The sequence below is a fragment of the Sciurus carolinensis genome, chromosome 2 (assembly GCF_902686445.1).
Source record: "Sciurus carolinensis chromosome 2, mSciCar1.2, whole genome shotgun sequence".
Classification (NCBI taxonomy): Eukaryota; Metazoa; Chordata; class Mammalia; order Rodentia; family Sciuridae; genus Sciurus; species Sciurus carolinensis.
In genome coordinates, this window is record NC_062214.1 from 102349002 (window position 1) to 102362056 (window position 13055).

The 13055-nt window shown below is 42.7% G+C and overlaps 1 protein-coding gene across 2 annotated transcripts in view; it reads right to left on the minus strand.

The window, feature by feature from the left end:
• Gldn (gliomedin) overlaps window positions 1–11910 on the minus strand; it is a 67599-nt gene extending 55689 nt beyond the window's left edge. For both annotated transcript variants that reach the window (XM_047539873.1, XM_047539874.1), the window contains exon 1: window positions 11387–11910. In XM_047539873.1, the coding sequence (XP_047395829.1) occupies window positions 11387–11749 (363 nt within the window). In that variant the 5' untranslated portion in view covers window positions 11750–11910. The remainder of the gene's footprint in view (window positions 1–11386) is intronic.
• Window positions 11911–13055: the final 1145 nt, after the last annotated feature.

The following is a 13055-nucleotide window of genomic DNA, read 5'->3' on the forward strand; positions in this document are numbered from 1 at the left end:
CTCTCCAACTTAAGAAGACATTCTCTTCCTGACTTGCACCATTTTTATCCCAGTCCCTAGAGATCTCAAGTTTTAACTGCACTGGGAAGGATCCACCCTCCTCGCCCAATCTCAACATTGCCCATTCAAATTCAGTCTCTTCCTTGAAACCCTCCTCCATCTCCTGAGAGAATATTGATTTTCTTACTTCTTGACACATCACTTAATACACTGTAAAGGATTTCTCCCCCCAAATGTCTTCCTGTTCAGAGAATTTGATACCAACATCTTCAAGGGTTGCCTTTCGGGAGAGATGGCATTTTCTATCTTTGTTTTGTTTTTTGGTTTTGTGGTGCTGGGGATCAAACCCAGGACCTCACAAATGCTAAGCATGTGCTTTATCACTGAGTCACAGCCCTAGCCCCATTTTCTGTCTTCGAATGAAAAGGATTCCAGATTTCAACACTCACCTGCTGAGTTAATTTTAAAAAATGGAGAATTACTTTGTGGTCACCAGCTCAACATTGTAGCTAGGGTACAGTTATCCACAACTCATTTCTAGCACTTTACAATTTTTATACCTATTCCAAGCAGAGCCCCCAAAGTTCCCAGCACTTTGTCAAGCACAAGATATACTTTTTCTGAGTAGCAGATGAAGGGGTTACTCTATTATTGCATTAAGAACAAACTCCACAAATTGCATTTTGAATGATCTTTAGTTGGCATTGTTGCTTTAACTCTACCTTTCAGTAAAGAAAATTCAGTCTTGAACTTTAGTTAACTAGAAGCAAATTATATCTATTTAAAACATAGAGCTGTTAAAACTCAAAGATCTACATAAAAGCAACTGATGGGCTGAAAAGTGCTCCTTTTAGAGCTGAATCGCAACCTAAAAGCTTCAGCTTGTTTCATACAACATGACCTTTAGTCTGTAGATAAAATGCATGCAAATTAAGCTTGAATGTCAACTAGATTTGGCCAAGGATTTCTTTGGTGGTGGTGGTGTGGTGGGGGGGGGAGTTTGAGGAATGTGGAGAGAGAGAGAGAAAAAAAAAATGAATGTCTTTTTTTTAATCACATAGGTTTTTTAAAAAAATAAATTGAGTATTGTTCTGATAGTTCACTCGAAGATAACTGCAACCTGGAGAACACAGACCCCCTAAGAAGTAAGTTGTTCTACTTTCTTGGAAGTTGTTTTGCTTTGCTTTTCACTTATATTTGCTCAATTTTCCAAATGAAAGCATACATACAAAAACAATTTTTTTTTCAGGAATGCCACCAACAGGAATCACTGGAAGTTAACAACAGCTAAGCCAGTCGGGAAGGGGGGACGATCACTCCCTTTTAGTGGTGTCACTCCCAGCATCAGCAGTGGACAGGCGGTGGGGAGCTCCAAAATCCTGAACCACTGAAGAAGCCCTGCTACCATATCAAGAGTCACTCTGTCTCGTCGTCATTGACGAGATGATTTAGGTTGGTGTGATATCAATCCTTCGTGAGCTCAGACATTACCCCAAATCAGCAGCTGATAAAAGTGGAGATGAACAGACAACCTGGCACCCCAAAGGAACTGGAAACAGTAAACACAGATACAAGACGCAAGAGCAGGGGCAAGAAGGACTAACAAATCATAGCAATTGCTCTGGGCCGAATGTTTTTTGTGGCCTCAAAATTCACATGCTGAAACCTAATCACCCCTGATAGTGCCTAATTTTTTTTGTATTATTATATATATATATATATATATATATATATATATAATATGCACGTGTATATATTTATTTATTTTTATTTTTATAGACTACATTATGATTCATTGTACACAAATGTGGTACAACTTTTCATTTCTATGGTTGAACATGATGTAGATTCACACCATTCGTCTAATCATACATAGTGCCTAATTTTAATAACAGCAACAACGAACACTTATTGAGAAACTGTGGTCTACTGTACTTTACCTGTATTATCTTTAAACCTCCTAACAACCCTATGAGGTAGATATTGTTATCTCAGTCGTACTGATGAGGAAACGAAGGCTGGGAGAAATTAAAAGACTGCCTAAGGCCCCCCAACTACCAACCTGTGGGATCAGGATGGGAGTCCCTCCGGTTCCCAGTCCATAGCGCTCACCACCACATACTGCAGACAAAAACCAAGGAGCAAATTTGACTGGGAACTTATAGTGAAGAACAGATGCCAGGGTGTTCCAGTTCAGGGTAGGCACACAAGGGCCCAAGGTACAGCAGAGCTAGGTGAAGAGAAGGTTGGGCCCGCCACAGAGAGATCCCGGGACAAGGGCATCGGGAGGACCCGTGATCTGAGAAGGTGATTTGGCACTCCCCAGAAAGGGCCCTTCACCCAAGGTTTCCTCAGCCTGTAGTTTAGTACTCAGTGCCACTCAATGATGGGGCCTGCAGGGTTCTGCTGTCTCCCTAGAGCAGAGAGGCACTTTCTAGGGGTCATGTGGCTTTGGGTTCCAAAGCAAAAATCCAATGACAGTGAAGGTGGAGTAAAAGGCAGGGAAACAGTGAGGATGAAGAAGAGAGCAGAAAATTCAGCAGGCTGCAGAGGCCCCATCTTGTTCAGGCCCTAAGGGCTCAGCAGGCTTGTTCCTTCTGACTTCACCTCTGCTACCTTGGCTAGCAAGAGACTGGAGACTTTTTTTTTTTTGTACTGGGAATTAAACCCTGGGTGCTCTACTATGAGTGATAGCCCCAACCCTTTTTATTTTTTATTTTAAGTTGCTGAGGTTGGCCTTGAACTTGTGATCCTCCTGCCTCAGTCTCCCTAGTCACTGGGTTTATAGGTGCAGCCACCACATCTAACTGAGACCAGGGGCTTTTTGATGGCTCTCTGGGACAGGTTCAAATGGTTTCATGCCATTGACATGGCCACCCTGTTGCCATGGTTCCAGATGCTGTCTTGACCCACTTGTTTCTTACATATGTCCTTAGAGAATCAGGACAATCATAAGTCATCCCTCAGGCTCCAACAAGAATTGATTTCAGGACCCACCCCCAAAACCCAAATCTACAGATGCTCAAGTCCCTTATGTAAAATGGCATAGCATTTTGTATATACACCTTTCCCTGTATACTTGAAATCATTTCTTGTAATACCTAATATAATATAAATGCTATCTAAATAATGTTATATTGTTTAAGAAATAATGATAATAGTCTACACACTTTGAGCACAGATGCAATTTTTATGCTTTTATTTATTTATTTTATGTGGTGCTGAGGATTGAACCCGGTGCCTCACACATGCTAGGCAAGTGCTCTACCACTGAGCCACAACCCCAGACCCCCAGATGCAATTAAAAAAAAAAAAATTTCCATCTGTGGTTAGTTGAATCTGCAGATGAAGAGTCCACTAATTTGGAAGACTGATTATATCTACATGAAATGTTTTCTTTGTGTACGTGTGAAGCATGTACTGATGAAGAAAGTGTCTGAAGGATGGAGCTAAAGGGCCAGCTCTCTCCTGTCTTCCTCTGTGTGCCATCATTAACCGAGACAAGAGTTTATGGGTACCAGGACCAGTGGGCGCAAACTTAGCAGAGACATAGCTTTAAATTCTTCCCCACCATTGACTGATACCTAGAGATGGCTTCTGACATACAAACCAACTGCACAGAGTCGTGCATTCTCAGAGTATACTGCCCTGGCATCCCAGGTCCGTGTGCACATGCTGCTTTGAGGAAGGCCATGGAAACTCAAGTCCCCGGCTCTGTGTGTGGTTTTGTGGCTTTGGATGCCCTTTCTTTTATGTTCTTCCATATTAGGCTTCTAATTTCTCATCTGGGCCCTCTTCATACTGCAGGACTAAAGGGATACAAGCTCTCTCCTTCAATTGAAGAGAACGGATACAGTTTGAAACAGGTCTAGATTTGGGGTTAATGGGTGGTTAAAAGCTGCCCCCAAATTGACTGCTCTTGACTGGGAAGCTAGTAGTATGGCTCAGCTTTGCAGCCTCCTTCCAGAGAGATTGGGTATCTTACTTACAGTCTCTTTGGGGCAGATCTTTGGTTCAGATTTAACCAAAGCTGAACAATCTTGATTTGATAGTTTGAGTTTTCTAGAGGATCAACCCTAGGGCTATTCCTATACCACAGTCTATACCACAGTCTATACCTTTCTCTAAAGGATCAGACAGAAGATGTTTTAAGCTCTGTGGCCCACGTGGTCACTGTTGGAACTATTCAATCCTGCGCCTGTTATGCAGGAGCAGCTACAGAGAGTAAATTAGCAAATGACTGTGGTTGTATCCCAATAAAACTTTGTGGTTATGAAGAGGGCCCAGATGAGAAATTAGAGGCCTAATATGGGGGAACGTAAAATTTGAATTTCACGTGCAGTTCATATGGCATGAAACATTTTTATTCTTTTGATCCCTCCAAGCTATTTTTAAATGTATAAATCATTCTTACTTCATGCACTGTAGAAAAATAAGACTTGAGCTGGATTTGGCCTATAGACCACAGTTTTCTGATCCCTGGTCTAAATCTTCAACTTTCATACCATTTGGCAGTAATGTAGTCCAAGGAGGTGGGAAAGAGAGGTGAACCTTGGCACAACTAATTTAGGTATATAGAGCACCCAAGCAAGTAGGATCCATGACCAGAGGCAATGTGATCCCCCCACTGCCCACGAACAATAGAATTTGTAGATTCACACAAGTGTACTATATAGCAGTCATCATGAAAAACCTATGTTTGTGAATCTTTTCCTTGGGAACTACCCTTGGAATTGGGAGTGTGTGATTTTGAAACACCACAGGTACAGGAAATCTCCACCAACAGTGGAATTGATTTCTTTTTTTTTTTTTTTTTTTTTTTTTTTGCGGTGTTGGGGATTGAACCCAGGGCCTTGGGCTTGCAAGGCAAGCACTCTACCAACTGAGCTACATCCCCAACCCTGGAACTGATTTTTAAAAGCCGAAAATGAAACAAAACCAAACCCAAACCACAATTGCAAAAGTATCATTTCTACCTCAACCAGTAATAACAATCCTAACAGTGACACAGTTACCACTAACTTTACAGATTCCAACTGGTAAATAACATGGTTGTAGTCAAGCTAAATAAAGCCAGTTTTGTTCAAAACTCATGATTATGAGATGAGACTGCTGCAAACTCATGACTGCACGTCCTAACAGGGCCTCTAACAATGTGAATGTTGTTCAACCAACTCAGTGTCAGCCAATTAAAAAATTTTTTTCCTTTGCATTGCTGTCAATATTTGAAAGTTGAGAGATCTCACATGAAAAGTCAGAGGTTTTTTGTTTTGTTTTGTTTTGTTTTTTACTTATCTTGACAAAAATACCATGATCAGGCACATGAGGCTCTGGTTCTTGTGTAGCAACCAGAGCACTTCCTCTTTAGACAGATCAATGAGCGCTTCCTCTTTAGACAGATCATATGAACCTGCTCTGGTTTGAATGCATCCTCTGAAGGTTTGCAGCGTGGAAATCTAATCCTAAAATTCACAGGTTGACAGTATTTGGAGGAGGAGCCTTTGGGAGATAATTAGGATTAGATGGGATCATGAGGGTGAGGCCCCCATGATGTCATTAGTGGCTTTACAAGAAGAGTCTAGAAGAGAGATCTGAACTAACAAGCTAGCTCTGTTTCACTATGTGATGCTCTGCCATGCTATCATGCAGTAATAGGACTCTCACCAGATGCTGGTGTCATGCTCTGGGACCTCATAGCCTGCAGAACCATGAGCCAAATAAACTTTTATTCTTTATAAATCACAAAGCACCTAGTATTTTGTTATAGCAACAGAAAAGGACAAAGACAAAACCGAGATTGGTACAGTCCCTATCATGCCTAGTAGCAGCAGCTATGTAACCCGGCACTTACGGGCCTTTTTCAACTCTTATTAAGAAGAGTAGCATAGTCACATGGTTCAAAAGTCAGAAACAATACAAAAAGTTATACAGTGAAAGGCTCATTCCCACCCTCCGTAAGTAAGCACTTTTATTAGTTTTTTCATTTATTTTTCTCCTTCTTGCTTACACAAGATAATGCAAATACATTTTTCTTTGCCTTGATTTCTTCATTTAGAATATATCCTGGGGATTGTTCTAAGTGGTGCACAGAAAATTTCCTCATTCTCGTTTTACAGTTACTTAGTAGTGGGTTGATGACCATGGTCATTTATAGTCTTTTGCTTTCACAGATATTCTGCAATTAATGACAATGTACACATGACATTCATAGGTGGTAAAGGCAATTGTGCAGGATAAATTCTCATGAGTGAGATTGCTGGGTCAAAGGAAAAGGCATCTGTAATTTTTTTAGATTTTACCAAATTGCCTTCCATATGGGTTGTACCATTCTGCACACCAAACATCAGTGCAAAAGCATGTCTGTCTCCCGTCAGCTTCCTCAACAGAGTCTATTGAAAAACCTTTGTAGTTTTGTCATTGCGACAAGTGAAAATTATATTTCAGGATAGTTGTGATTTGTATTTTTAATTTAAGAAAATTACTTTTCCATGTGTTTGCGAGATATTTGTATTTCTTTTCCTAGGAAATGTGTATTCCATTTTCATATTTGGTTCATATTTCTGCCGCTGGTTTTCATATTAAATTCTTGGTTTTTATTGTATCAACCTTTAGGAGAGCTACATATTAGGAAGATTACGTAGTTATGATATGTTTCTAGTTTGTCATTTAACTATTGCCTTGGTGGTATTTTTGTTGTTGTTTGTCACGTAAAAGTTTTGTTGGGATTTCATGTGTTTTTAAAATATAGTCAAATTTATTTCTTCATTGTATCTGGCTTTTGAATTAGTTTGAATGAAGAGTGTTGTAATTCAATATCAAAACTGACTTGTTCATGTTTACTTTAGGCAATTTTAGTTTAATTTTTAAAACATTTAGAGCTTGTTGTGATGCACACTGTGAAAACAGAACCATGCTTTTCCAACCTTTGCTTTTCCCAGAGGGCTCGCCTACGGTCTCAATACTACTTCTTAACTCCATCCTTCCCCATTGATGCCAGGTGCTGTCTTTGTCAAGTACTAAAGTAACATATGTATTTAGGAGTACTTAAGAACTTTCTATTTTTTCCCCCATTGGTCTGTCTATTCATTTCTCACACTGTTTTAATTAATCAGGTTTAATTATATTTTCACAACTGGTAACTAGTTCTCCTCATTCTTCTTCTTTTACAAACATTTCCTTGCAATGCATGCTTGATGACTTTATTTTTCCATGTGCCCTTCAGAATCAGCTTGTCTGGTACTGGGGAGTGGGGCTGGATGGACAGCCTATTGGTATTTTTATGTTGTAATAACATTAGATTGATAAATTAACAAGGAGAATTAATATGATGCCAAACTTCCTATTACAAAAGATGTTTCTTTCCATTATTCTAATCTTTTATGATCTTCCAGAGCCATCCCCCAGCCCTTTTTCCCTTTCCCCCCAGCCATTTCTTAATACCAAAGATAAAGACATAGAAGCATATGCAAGTTTTGCACATCTTTTCTTCTGTTATATCTTTGTATAAGAAGTCTATTAATTTCATTGTACTATTTTTATACATTACTTCCCACTGAATTCTGTTTTTGTATGAAATAGCTTATCATGACATTCTCTCTGGTCAGATTTTCACTTCCCAACATTTTTAGACCACTTTTCCTTGCCTAGTTCCACTGGCTAATCCTAGGACAATTTGAGATACTAATAGTGACAGTGGGCATCCCTGTCTTCACACTGACAACTAGGACCATCTCCAGAGTTTCTCTGTTAAGTGCAAAGCTGGTTTGGGGAGTGAGATATAAATTGTATTTTATCCATGTTCCCATTATACTGCATATTTTTTAAATCAAGCATAAGTGTTAAATTTCTTCAAATGCCCTTTTAGTGTCTGATAGATGTTGAGTCATATTTGCCTTCTTTGAACAAATCAAATGAATTTGTAACTGCTAGTTTAAAATAGTAAGATTGCCTTTCTTGTTAGGTGCTTAGCATTTTGAACAATGTCCTGCATGTAGAAATAAATGATCCCCCAGGGCAGTGATTATTGCACCTACACATTTATCAACCTCATGTGTTATATCTTCTATATTTGCTTCATTTGATTTTTATCAAACACTTTCTGGATGTTCTAGATTTGGAGCAAGAAAGATAGGGTGATAAAACTACCAGAGTACCAGTGAAGGTGCAATAGGAAGAAGAGGATGAAAGATAGTAGCTGCTGGAAAGAAAAGCTGGAAAAAAATGTCAAGATTTGGGAGAAAGTGATTCAAGAGAAGCAGCATGTCCTACAGATGGGCTGAATCTTATCTCCTTCTCACCCCTCACTAGATCCTAGATCCCATTTCTGACCTGGCTAAGTGCTTTCCAGGTCCCATCCACTGTCTCTTTTAATATTGTTCCTCCAATGTACCCACTTGCTTTTTAAAGTCTTAATATGCTTGACTGTACCAAATCAACTGTAGTTCAGTAAAAATTAATTATCTTGCCTTTTAAAAAAGTCATTTACAGCTGCCAACCAGCTTCTGGTCAGAATGTGCTGATCAGAATTACCATGCTGAGGGATGTACTTTCAGCCAAAAGCACAAAAAATATGAAGTGTCAGTCAGCTTGAGGAGTCTTAACTTGGATAAACAAACCATTTTGGAAGGATTTTCACAATGTTGATATTAGTCGGCACAGAGCTTATTTCTTTGATCTAAGGATCTTTAAGGACATAGGACCTCACGGTGAGGACCTTGGGTCTCACTTTCATTCAAGTTCTGGTGCCCTATAACAAGGCTAGGGGAAGTTTTAGACTTTAACCATGAGAAATGTGCATACCTACCTCCATGATATATTCTAGATCCTTCTCTTAACAACTTTTATACTAGAGGTGCCAATGATGGTTTTTTAAAAAATTGTTCCCATATGAATAATTCTATGTTCTGAGAAAAGTAGATTGTAAAGATGAGCAAATTCGAAAAGATGAATGGTGAGAATACTGCTATAACAAAGTAAAGGACTTCTCAGTAATAAAACTGAGAAGCAAAGGCCTTTAGGGCAATGAAAGCGCACAACCTAACCAGCCCAGTGTCCTTAGGAAATCAGGCCATGCTCCTGCCTGCTGACCATCATGTGCCCTGTCCCCAGGCTACACCCCAAACCAATTCATTCTGAATATCTAGGGGTGGCATTCAGGCATCAGTAGCTTTTCAGGCTTCCCAGATGATTCCAATGTGCAATCAGTGCTCTTGGACCTGCTACTCAAAGTGAGGTCTTCAGACCAGCAGCATTGCTCAGTAGGAGCTCGTTCATAACGTAGAATTTTAGGCCCCACTTTATTTTTTATATTTTAGGCCCCACTTTAGATCTTTGGAATGCAGAATCTGCATTTTTAACAAGATCCCAAAGATATTTGTGTGCACGAGGTACTGCTGCCGTGTTTCTTAAATTGTGTTGCCTGGACCACCTGTATCAGACTTACTGAGAGGAAGAGTGGTGAGGAGTGGAGGCAGGGGACTTCCTAAGAAGGCTGATTCTGGAGATGATGATTCTATAGGTCTCAGAGTAGGGTCCTGGAATCTGCATTTTAATGAGCTTCCAGAAGATTCCTAAGCCACTGACTCAGAACTACCCTCAGGGGGACAGCCAGCAGGATGACAGTTGCCTTCTCCTGGCCTCTGGGCAAGTCCCTCAGTGACTGAAAAGGATCAAAACACACAAGTTGCAGGTAAGGAATGAGCTGGCGATGATCTTCAAGTGCTTCCCAGCTTGAGAATTGCAATGTTTCTGCCCTCTACCCTGTAAGAGTTGGTGGTGGCCCTGCTAGATCACCTAGAACTAGATCTACCTTTCAGGTTGACACTGAAATGAGTCTCTCCATTTTCTTGTGTTAGTGATTGAGCTGGTGGCAATTTGGTTAACCAAATCTTCACCTTAAAAGCAGGATTAAAAATTAAAAAATGTTGACGCTCAAATGCATCTCTCTTTGAAGGTTTTAAAAAACTCCTAAAATGCAGGGTCAAGAGCCAAGTAGAGGAAAAGTAAATTCCCCTAAGGAGTCTTCTTCATTTTACAGTTGTCTTTTTTGAAATTTTTGCTTAGGCTCAGATTTTTAAATGATGAGTTAAAAAAAAAAAAATGAAGCCAGGAATGGAAAATTTGATCTCTCTCAAAAGATTTATTTGAATTGTGTAGTACTTGTAGTTTTAAAAGCAGTCAAGCTCATGTAAGATATTTAGCAGCTTGTAGGATAACAGATGCTTTAGTGGATTTCTTTTCAAATACCTAGAATTTTGAAGTATAGCTTACTTGAAGTGACAACTGAAATCTTTCTAATTATAGAGTGAAATAAGATCATAGCTATTCTAATGGATAATTAGGTGGAATGGGGAACTGCAATATGATCTAAATATATTTGTTAAAGAATTATTGAAATTAGCAAAAGCAAATCACTGAAATTAGCAAAAGCAAAGAAATTTAAAGCTAGAAAAATGATTTGGGGGTTTTGTTTTAAGGACTTTCTCGTGTGTCTTAAAGTCTTAAATCTTGGGGGAGGTGTGAACAAAGAAAGGGGGGGGAGAGAGAGAGAGAGAGAGAGAGAGAGAGAGAGAGAGAGAGAGAGAGAGAGAGAGAGAGAAATGGGGCCTCTTTGAAAATCTAATGAGAAGCAAGGGACCCTGCCTCAGATGCACCTGTAAATGTACCATCACACACACTAGCAAGTTTCTGGAGTTCCACAGACTCCCTGGAGCTCATACGAAGGGCAATCCTCAGGTCCCATATTAAGAACCTCAACATTGACAGTGCTTTTTAAGAAATATTGCTCCGTATTGATTTCTTCCATTTGGAACAGCTTGAGACCCAGGAACAACTTTCTCAACATCTAGGTCCCAGGGGAGCAGTAAAAGCAGGGCTGGTTTTTACTTAAACGGAGACAATTAGGTTGACAATTTCGTGGGGCCAAGTGAAAAGCTGGACCAATAGACTGTGCCAGGGGAAGAAGCCCTTTATTAAAGATGCCTGAGCAATTTCAGAAGTCGCCTCCATTTTTTTTCAGAGTTCCTGACACAGGTGAGTGGCACAGGCAGAGCCCTGAGGCCTCTGTGGCTTCGTTTACACCAGGAGGCAAAAACTGTCAGAAGTTAGAAAGGAAAGGAAACTTAAAAATACTGCCTATGCCTCTCATTCACTTGCAAACCCACATGATACCAGCGGGGGAAGAAACTTGCCCGGTCACCCCTCCCCCAACAGATGAGGAAACTGACTTCAAAAGGGTTAAGGTGCTGGCCAAGGTGACCTCCCTTGGTCCAAGGTCCACACTCACACCCAAGGTCCTCCCCGCAACACTTCGGCCTCCTGACCCTTTTCCCGACCTCCCTAGGTACTGCCCGGCGGGGGCGCCACCGGGAGCCTAGCCCCCGCCTACCGGCACCATGGAGTAAGTCATCATCATCAGCATGTCCTGGCTCTCTGTGCGGATGTGCTGCACTGGCTCCCCACGGTGGCTGCGCTTGTTGCGCGCCGCGCTCGCTGGGTCCGGGGGTGGCGCTGGCGCACTGCGCGGTGCGCGGCTCAACTCCGCCAGGAAGGCACGCAGGGCACCGTCCTCGCGCTGTTCCCGGCCGCGCTGCGCCTCCAGCTCCCGCAGCGTAGCGCTCAGCCCGCGCCACTGGCACAGCGCGAACACGGTTCCTGCCGCATTGAGCACCGAAAGCAACGCCACCGCTGCCAGGGCGCCGCGCAGCCCCCAGCCGGCCGCTCGGTGGCTTTGCGCCGCGCCTGGGGCCATGTCTATGCGCCTCCGGCTAGGCAGGGCAGGGTTGGGTTCCCTCCCGCAGGGCAGTCTTTATACCCTGCGCCTCCGGCGATCCGTGGGCTGGTGGCAGCGCCGTTGAGTCACGCCGCTCTTCGGCCGGGTTGGCGAGGAGGCCTGGGGACTGTAGAGGTGGCGCCGGAGCTGCCCGAAGGGACAGGCGGGCAACGAGGGGGTGAGAAGCTAGTGGAGACAGCCCGCGGAGGAGGGGCGGGCAAGGCTCGCATTCCCAGAGCCGGTCCCGCCGAGCAAACCGGCACACTGGCCTCTCCCTCTTTTTTCCCGTCTCACCAGTGGGCATTGTCATGACCCAGACAGGCAGAGTGAGGGTCAGACTGAGGGGGAAGGCAGGAATTCTTAGGGCCTGAGAAGTCTCTAGATTCCATCCAGTTCCCCCTACACTGCCTTCTTTGGATGAAAGAATCAGCATGCACAGATGCCAAGGCAGAAGCCCACTGTCCCTGGGAGGTTTACTGTTGGGCCCAGCACCAGGCTGCCTGTCACCCCTCCCCAAGGACATGGGGCCTCGTGTAACCACCGAATATCCTAAGAGATCTTTCCCAGGAAGGGCATGATTAAGGACAGGGAGACAGTTGATATTAGAGGGTTAAAAAGACCACTGTCAGAACCAGGAAACCCAGGCCTGCCTGGCAAGCAGGACTCATCCCAGAGGGCGATTTCCAAGATTTGACAAGACAAGAATTCTCCCATGAGAACCATACCTGGGAGGTAACAGAGTCATGAGGGAAAAAAACTAAAGGATCAGGAGACCCATTTCTAAAGCCACTCTGCCATCACTGTCGGGAATAGAGGGTAGGGGATGGGGTGGTTTGAGCAGGTCCCAAGAGTATACTGAAGTTCTTTCTGACTGAAGGACTGGAGAGCCTGGTTCAGGTTGGAACCTTACTTAGCCTTGTGGTTGTGCGTATTACCCTTTCAGGTGGGACACCTTCACTTTCTTGTCAACTCAGTTACTGGCCCTGCCTCAAAGGCTACTGTCCCTCAGAGTCATTTCTGAGCCTCCTCAAAGGACCTATTCACTCACAAATTTTCTCAGCTTCTTCCAGAATCACAATGCTTTCCTGGGATCCCAGGGCCTGCAGGAAGCCCTGGTCATATGTGAAGACCCAACCAGGTGCTGAGGTTACTATTTTCACAGTAGATAACCCAAGAAGAAGGTGGCTGCTGGCCATCAAGGCACCTGGCAGAGTCAGGGAAAATGGACATCTAGCAAGGGGGAGCACAGTTGTTTCACCCAGTGCAGGAGGGAGAACAGCAGGAT